General features: G+C 38.0%; 2 protein-coding genes across 11 annotated transcripts in view; both read right to left on the bottom strand.

The window, feature by feature from the left end:
- The window catches only part of alpha-Catr (alpha-catenin related), a 72,484-nt gene extending 64,308 nt beyond the window's left edge, over positions 1 to 8,176 (bottom strand). For 4 of the 7 annotated variants that reach the window (XM_076115551.1, XM_076115560.1, XM_076115569.1 and 1 more), the window contains exons 1-2: positions 7,200 to 7,881; positions 3,371 to 3,551 (exon numbers count right to left, since the gene is read on the bottom strand). In XM_076115551.1, coding sequence (XP_075971666.1) covers positions 3,371 to 3,551; positions 7,200 to 7,400 — 382 coding nt within the window. In that variant the 5' untranslated portion in view covers positions 7,401 to 7,881. Of the gene's footprint in view, positions 1 to 3,370; positions 3,552 to 7,199; positions 7,884 to 7,936 lie in introns of those variants that run through there. The other 3 variants (XM_076115604.1, XM_076115594.1, XM_076115576.1) reach the window with 3 other exon arrangements.
- Positions 8,177 to 9,727: 1,551 nt separating this feature from the next.
- The window catches only part of LOC142973622 (myosin-IIIb-like), a 40,625-nt gene continuing 35,115 nt past the window's right edge, over positions 9,728 to 15,237 (bottom strand). For 2 of the 4 annotated variants that reach the window (XM_076115511.1, XM_076115522.1), the window contains exons 19-22: positions 13,853 to 14,028; positions 13,285 to 13,371; positions 12,813 to 12,989; positions 9,728 to 11,666 (exon numbers count right to left, since the gene is read on the bottom strand). In XM_076115511.1, coding sequence (XP_075971626.1) covers positions 11,312 to 11,666; positions 12,813 to 12,989; positions 13,285 to 13,371; positions 13,853 to 14,028 — 795 coding nt within the window. In that variant the 3' untranslated portion in view covers positions 9,728 to 11,311. Of the gene's footprint in view, positions 11,667 to 12,648; positions 12,990 to 13,284; positions 13,372 to 13,852; positions 14,029 to 15,237 lie in introns of all 4 variants that reach the window. The other 2 variants (XR_012959518.1, XM_076115531.1) reach the window with 2 other exon arrangements.

Here is a 15,237-nt window from a genome sequence, read left to right as displayed (position 1 = left end):
CAGGGAGAGCTATTACGAATTTTGATAGCCCACCTAATGGTAAGTAATTACAAGCACATTCGTCTGTAACGCTTTAGGGGTTCTAATATTCTGTCAATCCTGGAACGATAATAATTTAGGGCCCTAGAGGGAAATGTTTTCACATTTAATTTAACCGCAGTTCACACGTTGCGTCATGTCGAGGGAAAACAGGGCGCGTGACATGGAAATACCGTACTCAAAACAAAATAATGCGACTTTGTGCCCGTGATTTTTATTTGGTGAGATAAAATGAATTTGAACGTTGATCTGATATTAACTGCGTGCCAAAGCGAATTATTGAAGAATTCAGCTGCTATGATAAAGGTAGATTGAAATACAATGGCTCATGATTGATGACTTTCGCGATAGCAATTTCAATTGAAAACAATGTCCACGGTTTGGGTTTAACTAGGATATTGGAGGCGTTGATGTGAATTCCCTGAGCCATTATTCATACGGCACAAATGTGTGTTTTGTTCGTCGATGTTCCTATAATAATACAGGAAGGTAATGTGGTTAGCGGTTAGTACCCTCGTCTTTAAAACCGCCTGAATAATTTTAACAAATGAGGTGTCAGGTCGTTTATTACGAGCCTAAAGTGTTTAACAGTTATTAAACATAGCGTAGTTTCAGTAACGAATATTGCGGTTTTTAAAATACTCGTTTATCCGCTGAGAATGCTGCACAAGTGACCTAATATAGGTATATAATGGTATACGTAATATGACAAGCAAGCAATAAGTCGTTAATAAATCGATAGGTTATTATGGTTGATATAAAATCGTTATGGTTTAAAAATAAAACTATTTTATTTGCCCGTTATTACTATTTAATCTACTTATTGTTTGGAGATATTTTAACAAAACACGGCATTACGAAACACTTACAAAATGAGGTTTTAGTGTCGCATAAATAATTTATAACTCGTAAAAGTGCCCTCATAAAAAGTGAAATAAAATAAAAATGTGATTTATATCGAAGTTACATAGATCGTTATCAAGTTAAAGCTGGGCTACCTGAGCGCTTTGATACACTTTAGTATTGACAATACGTGTCATTCAGCCACATACTACTTACATACTCTGGATACTACAAAATAAGGCTTTCAGAATCACACAAAGACTGAATAAGCTAGTTTGATTTAACGATAAGCAGTTATTTTGGTACCCGTTTTTATTGTAGTCCTTATCAAATATAAAATCAACGCTCAGGCTTAAGCGCTATAAACAATTAACGAACAAAAAAAGAACACAAATTATTCTGAATTCACAGGTCAGAGAATTGATCGGTTTTCCCGTGGGCTGAAGGGCACAGGGACAGGGGGTGGCCATTGTTTGCATCTTTTGTTTGTTACCATGCTGGATCCGGTAATAACGTTGAAGCATTAAAATTCGGGTCAGGTTGTTGAGGGCAAATTTATGAGGGCTATTAGAAAAGGGTAGCCTTGATTTTACGTAACATGTTTAATATAGAAGTCTGAAAATAAGTTTATAATATCATAACACGTGAGAAAGTGACCTTCACCTCCATCAACGATATTTACTAATAAAACACTTTGCAACACCTTAGGACGGTAATTTATTTGTACTCGATCGCAAGTTGCAAATTAATATTATTACGTAACGTTCCGAAGTTAAAGCAGGTCTATTAAGAAGTTCATCCATCAGTTGTGACAATAGATCGCCAAGTTTCAAGAGAAACGTAGCAGTCGAAGTTTAAATGAGAAGCCAATCGCGGACGGACATAAATCCACTTTTTGATAAAGTTTGCCTTTCCAACTTGTGTGTACGAAACTATTTCTTAACATTTAACGTCTTGCGCGCATTTCAATTCAGTCGGATATATACGGCAGCCCCTTAAATACACAATAGAGATATCGGAGAGATTTATAGGTCACGCAAGCCTTGATTAAAACCCTCTGAATGGTTATATGCGAGGGTGAATTTAATCCCGCCGCTTTCCATTTGTACATTTTACGTTATTAAATTAATATCTGAACTTGTAAATTTCTGCAGATGTCTATACCCCGAGGCTTTTACTGTTGCAATTATCATAATTATATTCAATTTAGATGAAGGTATCTTTAACGAAATTGCAGTAAGATATAAATCAGCCACTAAGATTGTGTGAGTAATTCACGTTTTGATTTTATTCGATATTACATGAGACTACAGGTGAATATCATTTGTAAGTCTCATCAGCCATTCCGACTACGCTTCAGCCAGATGGCGCAGCAGCATCTCGATCCCGACAGCATTCTAAATACAATATCATATCCTATACTCAGGTCATTGTGTATTCGTTCTCAGTAACCTACGGGCAGGTGCCTGGCGGGTCTTGACGGGAGCCATTGCATTATATGTTTTTCAATAACGTGTTTACGAGATATGTTTTGATATTTATAAAGAATGGCCTTATTTTGATATACAGTAACTATCTTTTTCTTGTACTGCGCTTTCGAGCTGTGCGAAAATAACAATCTTCAATCTTAATTTAGAACCTTTGATGGATGTCAATAACAAATTTTCACCGTGTATTTTGTCTGAGTTTGTCCAAGGGATTGTGGATCGTACATACAGAGTTAAGTAATTTGACGCCTCAAGTTTAGTTGTGGTGTTTGCTTAGCTTAAACACATTAGCAACTTAAGTGTATACCTAAGTTAAAGTTTATTGTCGCACGAGGGTGACGTCATTATTAAAGGACTTAGCTTTAATTAAATAGCTAAGAAACTATTTCGGTGAAATGGCACAGGCGAACGCAAACTATCCCCAAACTCGTTCAATTTTCACGAAAATTTATGTTCTCTCTTTCAAAAGTTAATAAAATGAAAGAACGATTTAATTTGAATTTAATAATAGCATCGCCATATTGCGTCTGTAGAAGACAGAGTTAAAATTTGATATTACCTCGTTTCCTACAAATATAGAGTTAATGAAATGAATGCCCCAGAGAGCCAATTGTTACGTCCAACCAACCAACACAGTTTGTAAGTAGTAACAATAATTTTCTGTTTGTAAACATTTAATTTAGTAAAAGTCTTGTTATTATTGCTGGTCAACGTAGTTTTGCACATTTGAAACTAATGAAAGATAGATTCGGAAAAGTAGAGGCTTTTTGGAGACGCAAAATTTGGGTTCGATTAGTTTCATAAAGCGTACGATTTTTGTAAGGTATTAACAGAGGCTTAGATTCAAGCCGAAACGAAGAGAAGTAAGAGGCTAGATCAGCCCACAAACGCGAAGTATGGTAAAGATGAGTCTACGACTACGTCTGGAAACGTATTTGTTACTACTGCCCCACGTCACTTTTTTTTCATCTTTTTCGTGTCTGGTGTATGAGTGAACTGACCTGCAGCGCGCGCCTCCTTGCAGGCGAGCACCATGCTGTGGCGCACGTCGGGGTTGTCGTCGGCGATGGTCTCCCCGACGGCGACGAAGCGCTCCACCGCGCAGCACACGGCGGCGCCAACACGTTGCACCGCCGCTCCGCCGGCCGCCGCTTCGCCGCGCGATGCCACCAGACAGCTAATCTGTACCAAATACCTTGGATTAGACAAAATGTCACACAGATTTAAGATTCTAAAACATTTTCAGTTATTTTCGACCGCGGATAAAGGTTTTCTAAGATTTAATACCGTCTTAGATTCGTTTTGACCAGGTAGAGAGGTTTTCCGTGACCGTCCGACAATTTCACGTATCCGTATTTAGGGAAATAACGAAGATTTATAATAATATATTTAAAAATCGGCACCGCAACCTAAAACAACCAAGTCCAAATAAAGAAAAAAAAAAAAGTATATGGATTCTTGTTACTGGATCCCGTTGATCAAATCAAAAGATATATTCGGTAAAGAATGGGCGAACTAGCTTTTGGAAAAAAGTATTTAGTCTTTGTTATTATTTTCGCTATCGTAAACTATGTCTTCATCGCCTAATTATCTCCGGCTGCACATCCGTTGCACGCAATTACCATTACAATGCTCACAATGTCTTATCTGATTTATCACATTAAGCAATTAACACGAATGATTGACCGATTCTACAGATCTAAATCGCAAATTAAATGTAGTGTAATATTGTTAAAATATATTGATTTATCAAATATTTAAAGTTTAACCCTGTTTTTCATAAACACACTATAAACCTATTTTAGTTAAACAACTACTATAATATGTTTTCCCTTTTTCATTTCGCTAAGGAGTGAAAGAAACAAAACTCTTTATAAGCCTTTCATAACTCCATATATTTTTGTGAATAAGAGGGTAAAACTTTATGCAATTCGCCTGAAACCGTGGAGAAGCAAAAATTCAAGAAACTAAAACATTTCACGACAAATTTTCTGCTGATATATTATCTGAGATGTCGTTTCGTTTAGTTTTCAGACAACTACATTCTGTGTCGCTTGAGCTTCAGAGCCAGGGAGACAGTTTGGCTGTTTTATGTAAACGTGGGTTGTGAGATGTGCATCCAAATATACATAAGTATGTCTTGTAATAGTGATAGAAGAAATAAACGCTGATAAACGTTCTCAAAATTAAAACGAACAACTGTTGCATTGATGGAAAATTTTGGATGTTCTTATCGCCACTCTCGTTTTTCTGGACGTGTATTAATTACTTTTACTTTTAATTCAATATAAGAAAATTCGCTTTGCGATTGTAAATATAATAACAGAAAGAAAAGCATTAAAGAACAGAGTACAATAACGGGAAAACTGTACATGTCAGCTGCGATTACTGAATAAGGAAAAGTAAGTAGGTACGCAACAACTTCTTGATTTTCCACGCATCGCCAGAAAGCGAGTGCGTCGGAAAGCTCTCGTGTACGATATAATATATAATAGAGAGCAAACAATTTCACCACGAACATAACTTGTGGACATCTGCAAACAATGTGAACTTATTTGTTTTGTGAACTTGTAAAATACTACTGTTACGCTACATTAAAATTTATAGTCCAGGATGTACATTGTTCACTTTTAGTGCAAAGATTTTGGCAATTTGGGACTATTCAGCGACTATTTCGTATAATATCACGTTAGTGTTTTGTCATTGTTTTGTCTAGGAATTTTCAGGCATATTTGAAGAATGTTATGTTTGTATTTATAGGGCACTTACAAAATTATTTGTACTCTCTTAACGTAATCATATTGCCTTTTTGAAAACTACAAGAAGCAATTTCTAGGAACTCCGAATTATTAAAAAGTCACCCTAAACACTGATATCACCAAGACGTAGAATACTAGATTGAAGCTACGGTACTTAAAGTTAACATTCGTTTAAAATACCGCGTCATTTCAGTTTCATTGCAGTTTATTTTCTTTTGAAATTTTCCGAGCGCGTCGAACGATTTTCAATATTTATGTTCATGACCCTGCGACCATGGATTCTGTAAAAGCTATCGGAAATACCGGGAACCGTTACGATAAAATAAATACAACGCAAAAACTGGTTTTCACTTTCTACTACTATTTTTCTGGGAAATAGTTTGTACCGTCCAGTTAGTAGCAAATTGATAGCAGCTATAAAACGTTTGCCATTTTATAAGTAAACGAGTAGTAATTTGTGTGAAGAAATGCACGTTGCATTTAGAATGAATAATTAAATGACACAAAGTTCCTTGCACGCTGATGGATGTCAAAGAACTAATATTGAATTATGATTATAACGTTTTCCTTTGTATTGGAATAATATCAGCAAATTGTTTTGTGGGTTTCCGGTTATATAGGAATTACAGAATTATTAACGTTCTTGGCTTAGAAATAATATTATTAGTGTATTTATAATCTTTAAGCCCAAGCAAACTTGCGGGCTACAACTAGTGCAACTGACAACGTTAATTGATTGAATCATGTATTTAGGCTTTAAAGTTTTCTTCTCTTATTACGGAGCATTGTAATATATTTATTTACATCAACAAATAACCGAATCTGCATCTATTTCATTAAGAAAATAAGTATAATAAAAATGTTTAAAAAAACACTCGTTAGAAAATTTTAATACAGCTATTTAAATGAATAAACATCGAAGCATATTACACAAAATATCTATCATTGGCTTAATACAGTATATTATAAACATTTGTCATAGTTATTTAACTCTAATCGTGATTATTATAGTTTAACGATATAGAGGAGCAAACCGTGTACGTGTCTAGTAAACTAATTTGCATTAAGTCGATGCGCGTCCCGAGAGTTAGCAACGCGGGCTTAATATTATACGCAGATTATAATATTTCATTTTAAATGTTTGTGTTCAACTAGCTATTTTCATCGTTGTTTATGACTGTTGAACAACTTTCATTACAGAGAGAACGATAAAGTTTCACATCAAGTTCGCTAAGATTTCTGTTACGTAGTAGTGACGTGACGCAGAGTCGTGGAGGTAAAGTGTTAGAGACGCTACACTTCACTCAACGAATTGTTGCAGATATACGTCAAACAAGCACAATGTCAACTTGACTCGTACGTTACGTAAGCCGACGGTGAAAACTTAATTTAAATCAATGTGCTGCGGATGAGAATCGTCAAGGTTAATCGGATCAGATCCAAACGGATTTTTTATTTGTGCATTTCAATTTACGATTTGGATTTATGAGAGTGCGATAACCTGCAATTTTTGTTCTAATATCATGTTTATTAAGATATTAAATAGTCCGCGTAGTAAATAACGTGGTCCAGAAAAACAAATATCTCCACTTAACTAAGTTCATTCAATATGTATTTAGTTGAAAAACTGACTTTAACTAAAACCTAATATCATTTTCTAAAAAGGTATGTTCAATTTAAAGAAAACACCAACAAAAACAACCACAACGGAACAAAACAAAACAAAGTTTATGTTAGAGTTTTTGGTTGTTAGCAGAAACACCTGAAACAAAATCGCTGTGGGCTCGTATTAATTTTGTGTAATAATTTACGTAACAATCCGAGACATTCAATTAATCATCTTTTAGGATTCGTTCTGTACGTCGTCGGCCGGGACGCGGGGCGAGACCGCGCGGCGCGAGCTCCGATCAAGGTCGTTCTTGCACGCGAGCTTCTTCGCTACCCCGCGCCTGTAGCCCGTGGCTACTTGTTGCGCTTTACATATCTGAACGGCCACGACCAGGGGTGGTCGCGCGACCGAGATCCCGGGCTGCTCGAGGGTGCGGGTTCCGCGCGCTCGGCGCCAACGTACCTGGGGCTCCCGGCGCGCGTACTCATCGTCATCGGAGAGAGCGTCCATGTCGCAGGTGCGCTCGGCGCGCGGGCGGTGGGCGCGCGCTCGGCGGCGCGCTGTCCGCGGGCGCGCGCACGTGCTCCGTGGCGCTGGCGTGTTGCTGCGGCACCGCGCCGCTCCGCCCGCGTTCGCCGCGGCACTGACGGACCCAGCGCGCATCGATCGCACCTACCCGCCCGCCCCAGGCCTCACCGCCCGTCACGAATCCACGTGGCCGCCCGCCCCTCGTGCTTACTATGCGACACCCAACTTTTCGCGCGAGCCTGCCCCGTCTTACGATTCATAGTTAAGCGATTATTCCAAGCGAAGAAGACACGGAGGATATCGTCCGAGGACGACGATGACGAAGCGCGGAGACTTTTGGTTCGGTTCCAAAACGTATTCATTCAAAAACGACCGCGGGTCGCGGAGCCTCGGCGCGGCTGCGCGGGCCGAGGCGCAACAGATTGTTGTCGTGGGCGGGAAATTCTAATCGCGAGCGTCGAACCGGCGACGTGGTCGAAATTACAGCTACTACGAAAATAAAAGTACGGTTTTAGTCGCGTACGTAAATGTGGAAACCGTCGTCGTCGCCGCCGACGTCAGAGAGGCGCCGTCGACGCAATCGCGCCGTGTCGACGCGGGACGTCACGAGCTCGTCGGCCGGCGAGGACCGGTGGCCGGCGGCCAGGCTCGAGCTGCATGCACGGGCGTACCTGCTTGATGAGGGGGAGCAGAGTTCTCTCGATGGAGCGCGTTTTTATCTGTGACAGATCGAGGTGCTCACGGCCGGCGGCCGCCATGGCTGGCGCGGGCGCGACTGCGCGGGTGCGCGCGCACGCCGAGGCGCCGCGCCATTGGCGGAGCGCGCTCCGTCACGTGGCGCCCGCGTGCCCCGCGCGCCGCCCGCCCTGCCGCGCACCGTAAACACTGGATTGCGTGTTTAGTTTTAACACATACTCTTGCGGGCTTTAAAAACTACAGCTTTACGTGTTTTACTTTGTTTTGATTTCGAGCGCCAATGGAGAATGTTACCTAATTTTGATTTTTAGCACTCCATATTCTCGTTTAAAAATAAAAAATACTGGTGAAAGAATTACTTCGATACGTCAATTAGTTTTCGATTTATAAGTAAAACAAGTTGTAACCGCACGACGCTAGCTCTCGGTGACGGTGTGACGTCACTCTACACTTGCTCAGTCTGGCTCACACAGTCCGCTTGAGGTCGCGCGCTCGGTGCGTTGAAATTATTCCTAAATACTTTTAAAAATGTTCAATTCAAATACTAGGAAATCATATGTTGTGCCTAAATGTAATTTAATATTATGTAAGTAAGTACATAAGTAATAATAAATAACTTCATCTTATAATGAAACAATTTCTAACCGGATTGATCGCCAGTTTATTGATTTTACTGTGGCAGGAAAACTGTAAAATCGATAAGTATACGATTATTTCGGTTAAAAACTGTTTCATTATAATACGCAGTGATCGTAAATATTTATCTAACATTATTACTTATTATACCTATGTATAATATACTAGAAGCCGCCCACGACTTCGTCCGCATGGAAACCCTTCCCGCGTAAATCCCGATCCTTCGAGAACTCGAGGATAAAAAGTAGTCTATGTGTTATTCTGGGTCTTCAGGTATATATCAAATTTCATCGTAATCGGTTCTGTCAAATTTGCGTGAAAGAGTAACAAACATCCATACATACTTACATACCTACATACCTACATACTTACATACATACATACATACATACATATACAAACATACGTACGTACACACATACATACGTACATACATACATACAATGACATATGTATGTCATTGTATGTATTACTTATGTACTTATGTATGTACATATATACATTCTCACAAACTTTCAAATTTATAATATTAAGTAGGATTTCGGAAGCAACAAAACCTCTATTTGTTTCACAAATAATTCGGAACCATTATTCCATTTATTTTAGGTACATTATCCGATTGCCCTTTTTAAAATCCTTTATCCATTTTATTAATCGAATAGTATTTACTATTATTATAAGTTATTTTATACATAAGCGGACGAAAACACAACAAAATACTACGCAAACTATTACACCTACAACAACGATTGGCGACTTAATACTAAGCGGGACGCGGCCCGCGCGGCGCGGTAAAGTAGTATGACGTCACAGCCGCTCACGCGGCTGTTAGCGGGACTCGATATTTTTCGAAACTTTGAATGCTTATAAAATCAAAACTATTTGGTATTTTTGACTAAAACAAAAACTAGTTTATATGTATACACACAGGCTATACTGTGTTAAAATTTCAAGCGATTTGGCATACCTAGTAACATTCTCCATTATACACGTACACGTGCAATTCATGTTTCACCTACATTTTATATTTATTTTTACGTGTTTCAAACGTAGGACTACGTCCACCAGCACTAGACTTTCATGTTTATCATTCTGTCGAAGTTAATCGGGGATTAATGAAAACACTCGCACATTATGCACAAACTTTATTTCGTATCTTTGACCACCCATATACACGACTAATTAACTTAATAATAATCATTGGCACATTATCACAAAGGTTGTCAATGATTTATAATTATAATCAACATACGATTACATTTTAGTTTTACTCTCTGTAACTGTGATGGCAATAGTGAGTCATTTAATCAAATCACTTCTCCGGTGAGATCTTACTTTCGATATACATAATGTAAACACGAGTAAATATGATATAATAATACTGATAAATATTAAAAGATAAATAGTTTATATAATTTCATACATTAGCACTAAGTAAATAAGAGTAGTGATGTCATAACAAGTTCTTATAACTAACATTTACACATAAGACTTTGGTAATCGCTTAAATAACGAAGAACACTCGAAACCAGATTATATGAGAAGCATTCAAAGTTACTCGTAACAACAAATTTCTAACAGATTAATTCTGCTTCAACAGTTTAATGCAATCGAGTCTCGCTTGATTAGAGAGACGACCACGATATTTGATTAATTTGAACTGACATTGATTAATAGCGGATTTGATTCTAGAAATTGGGCTTTTGTTAGCTTTACTAGTCACATAGAACATTTCATTCTGGTCGATACCTAATAGTAAATCAGATTGAAGACATAAATTAATACCAACAAAGAAGATACACTTGTTCGATAGATAAGTACAATTTAATCATCCAATTATTATTAAAACTTCATGTTTTTAAAGAAGTCATAAAGCACTCGAGTACTAAGATGTTTCGATTATACTAACATAGTATGATGTTTTTGCGAGATAATAATGTTAAAAGGCACTATGACAATCAATTTTATTTCTAAAAATCGCTAACTGCTCTGAGAGCTAATTCTCTTTTTATTTTAAGAAGTAAATTTCTATACAAACGCGTAAAGTAATCAACATTACCTATTCTAGTGAATGGCGACATAAACTGAAGATTAAACAATTAGGTCACGTTAATAGCCTACGTTTTAAGTGCTTTTAAACTTAAACTAAATTATGGCTGTGAAGCAAGCACAATCAGCATTGTTTGAAGTACAGGCAACAATGTTTCACTACTAAATTTAATATTATATAAGGAATACAAGGCACTAATAAAACTGTTACATTAACAATTCACATTCTGCATTGATGTTATGATTCAACCCTCAGGAAGCTTCAAATCTTCCGGCTCAAAGTTGACGGTACACAATACAATAGAGTAATAGAATAACTGCTTATAAATTATTAAAGAAGCTATAGACGTTATATTCAACTCACACTACTCTAAAAGTATGTGTTTAACAGTTCATAAAACTGATGTGAAGTTTCAGGAAATCATTATCCTCAGAGCCCCATTTATTTGCAAAGACAAAGAGTTAGAAATTGTCTACTTTGACAACTTTATTTATCTTTCGCTAAGTTTCAAAGTATCGTAACGAATCAATCGTAACAGATCGCTTGATTCTACGCATGTCGTTTGCACAGAGATAAGACTGTTTGTTCAACTTTCCACCCAACATCCAAGACCCGAGGTTCCTTTGAAGATTATCTTTACACCCTTTTAGAACACGAGGAACTATCAGTTATAATATACTCCCATACTGATCTGTGGACGACGCTTGCACAACGCTTGCTTAGAGCTGGTGCTGTCTTGAGAGCTGTCCGACATCCAAGGGCTTTGTCCTGAAGAGTTCCTCACTTTCCTCTTACGAAGACTCTCCGTAGGCCCAAGAGTTGGTCGGAGTAACTGTTTGAACCTGAATGGCCCTTCGGTGTAGTCGTCATCCGAACTAAACATAGGTGTAGCGAGGATTTCAGGCGAGTTTCGAAGAATTTTCCTCAAGTCTGACTCTGGGTCGTGGGAAGGAGTGTACGCAGGCCTTGGCGGAGGTTCTGACTTCTGAGATTTCCTCACCAGCTCGTTGATTTTATTGCTGTTGGGAAAGTAAAACAGGTTAGTAGAATATTCGACCCATATTTATATCCATGATACCGTAATAGTTAAGTATGAAATACGTGCGAAGGTTTAATGGAGAAAATAGATAAGATTTTAATAGCGTTGGTATAGAAAATAATATTAAAAAGATAAATGCTGGGATAAGCACTAAAATTGTTTTAAAATTGTTTATGAAGCAATTTGGTTATATATAGTCCGACAACTTAGTAGAGATCCTCGTATGGAGGATTCGTATACAAAGTAAAGAATTTAGAATGTCATTCAACCACAATTATGCCGCCAACATTGGACCTGTTAGCTAAGGCTAGATTATATTCTGGTCATGCATTAAAATCTCAGTTATATTGTCGATAAACTATGCTATCTAAGGTTTTCTTCTAAGTGGTCAGTCTATTAATTATAAAGCGTCGTGTTTAACGTGGCCAAGCTATATATGTTTTAAAAAGTTAGCTGTTTGAACCAATTTTAAGATGCTTATCGCATACCTACATAGATAGTAGCCTGCATAGTTTGGTCACGCTAATTCTAATATCTATTCTAGGTTTAACGTCATGCAAATGTTGGAGTTTAGCACAAAGTGTATTAGTGGTGCAACGTGAATACAAAATACTTGGTAACGAATACGGGAACCTAGTTTATTAAATTAAAAACACTTTTACGAGTAGTCTCATCTATTTTTATTGCTTTAATGTTTTATTTCCTTAACCGTGTAAAATCGAAGCTAGCTCTCAATTTTCTAGATTATACTCAGGTTACTGGTAATGGAAAAAGTTAAAAAGTCGTTTGAGAATTCGAAAAGCAAAACTATTTAAAACGCGATCCGCAACACTTTTTTATTATTTTTTGCCACCCGGCAATTTAAATCAAATAGAATTTGCAAAATAAAATCATGATTTTGCATTTCAACAATATATGGACTCGTAAAAGTGCTTTTACTCTACTATAATCAATATCCATACCCATTGTCCCTGCGTTCCACAAAAAGTAGTGCATGCGATAGAAGGGTACATTAGTTGTGTTCAGGCACTGGGTTTGTAAGTGAGGGTTATCTATGGTTCAGGGCCAGAACATAGTGTTGTCGAAGTCCCTCTGGTAAGGGTCGTAGGGGTTATACCGATCGTACCTGACGAGACCACCACACTGCCTGCTGCAGGGCGAGTTCTGCCAATTGTGGTGACCGTTGTGGTGGCTACTGTGGTTATTGTGGTTATTATGGTTGCTGTGGTTGTTGTGATGGTTTGACTGAGAATGCCTGTCCTCCCGGTAGTCGTGGGCGTGACCGTTGTTGCTTGGTTGGTATCTAGAGACAGAGAGTTCTGTTAGAAAGTTTGCCAAAAATGTAGCTGCAATATCTGGCGATGATGATGAATAGTTTTTGCTATTGTTCGCGATTTTTTTGTTGCATGATAAAAGCCCCTGAATCTGCTCCAAAAAATAATTGACACACATATTCAGGTATATTAATTCCTGTGAAAAGAGTCCTGTAAAACAAAACTGAGTTTAAGAAATCTATAAGTACAAGAATAATATTTCTAGCAGTACTACAGCACTAGGTAAATACTTCGAAAGTAATTCAATAGAACTGTGTAACTAACCTTGAAGGTTTGATCTCAAAATCTTTCTTACATATCAACGGTTCGTCCCAGGGCCTAGCGGGACTCTCGAGGAACTCGGGCGACGGACTGGCCCGTTTCCATTAGAGTAAGCATCAATAATAGTCACAAAGTTAAAATCACTCAGATGAAAAGCTTTGCTATGACCTAGTTTCTAGTTTATCGAATCCGATTCGAGGAATCGAGAGATTTACCAACTGACCAACAATAGTTTATTTAATTAATCACCGGCAAAAGTAGGTATTATTCTGAGCCCGTCAATTTTATTAACCCATCAAATACGTTTTTTGTAACGTTTATTTCTTTAAATCAAAAGTTTTTTTAGTTTTTATTGCCATTGAGTCACGCTGGATATTAGTCATACAAATGTGGGACAATCTTTTTAAGAAAACGATGACGAATTCGAGTGTATTGTGTACAAATACTCTATTTTTGAACGGGTTTAGAACGTTGGGGACGAAATTTGAAACGTCGAATCTTTACTATGGTTGTTGCAATATGATTTCAAGAATACTTTATTCATGTGTCTGTTTGTGTTTTAATACAATACCTAGACAGTCTGCTGGCGTCTCTCTCAAGCTGCGTGGGTTGTCCCCGCACGATGGCGGGTACGAGGGTGAAGCCGGGCGGCTGACGGTACTCGTCAGCACGTTGAACCTCTTGCAGGCGGATCCCGGGCTTGTTGCGACGGAGATTCTTGTGAACTTCTTGATTCTTATCGTGAACCTATACATAACAAACATTTTTAGGGTTTCATGGAATATGAATTGATAAGATGACTATTTTATGAATTCATATCACATGAAAACGGGCCACATGCACTAAAATTCCCAGTAGAGAAAATATTGCGAGATGTGATCCATTAGAGATTAACCCGAACATGATGCTATAATATTATGTGTCCGTAAGTAATTAGTAGGTATGTTTGTAGTGCAGTGACAACCCCACGGGAATTATCAATGCAAAGTTAGTAAAATTCTGTGCAAGAAACTACATGGGAAATTCGCACGAAAATATTGTTGCTAGAATTCCTCTATTGATGTTGACGCAAGGAAGCGGACAATTAGGAAATAATTGGATATAAGTAAACACCTAGTAAGGGAAGGTCGTGAGCAAACAATCTGTGACATTTCCTCCGCACGATACGGAGACGTGACGAAAAGGTCAGTAAACAATGTCACAAATATCTTTACCTGACCTTTCGTCACGCAAATTAAAGCGACCTTCAAAATGTCACCAAATCTAAAAACATTTTCACATTGAGTATTAAGCTACTTGTTCAGTTTTTATGGGATCAAAATCAACCTTTATAAAAGCGGCTAAAAAAGAAACGGTTTTGTTAATTTTTCCATTTTCGATAAAGTTATCTAATATTAACGTGCCATCTGATCGAACCAGTCCTCGAAATAGTTGACACAATTCTATCGCTTGGTTCGTTTCATCACAATTTTCTGCAACGGTGACGAGCGAAGCTAACGTAACGTGGAAAATGTAAAAGTTCGCTTCGAAAAACTGATTTTGCTATTTGATGGAACGTGCGGTTCGACTTGACGTACCCTTACTACAGGTACTCGATGAAATGGTATGCACCGTCACGTTCGATTTTATGGAATGTCCCGCCAGCCGACTGCGCCGTCAAAGGAATGCAACTGGTTTGTTTCTTTTCTCTTTCGGACTTACAGACTCGTTACGCTAGGATTACAGTTGAAATATTGGCCTACAGGGAATACGGTGCGGGACATGGAAAATTGGACGTCTATTTTATACGTGGCATAATAAAAGTAAAAAATCGTTCCGGGCTCGGAGTTATGCTCCGTATCAGATCTATTTCGAGAACATTTTTAGCTGAATATCTACGTTAGTATTTGGACCTAACAGTAGTAGATTTTTTTACAGTTCATTGTTTTAAAAGGGGGTAAAACATATTTGATACTA

This window comes from Anticarsia gemmatalis, chromosome 1 (assembly GCF_050436995.1).
Source record: "Anticarsia gemmatalis isolate Benzon Research Colony breed Stoneville strain chromosome 1, ilAntGemm2 primary, whole genome shotgun sequence".
NCBI lineage: Eukaryota > Metazoa > Arthropoda > Insecta > Lepidoptera > Erebidae > Anticarsia > Anticarsia gemmatalis.
This window is presented reverse-complemented; position numbering and strand designations above follow the sequence as displayed.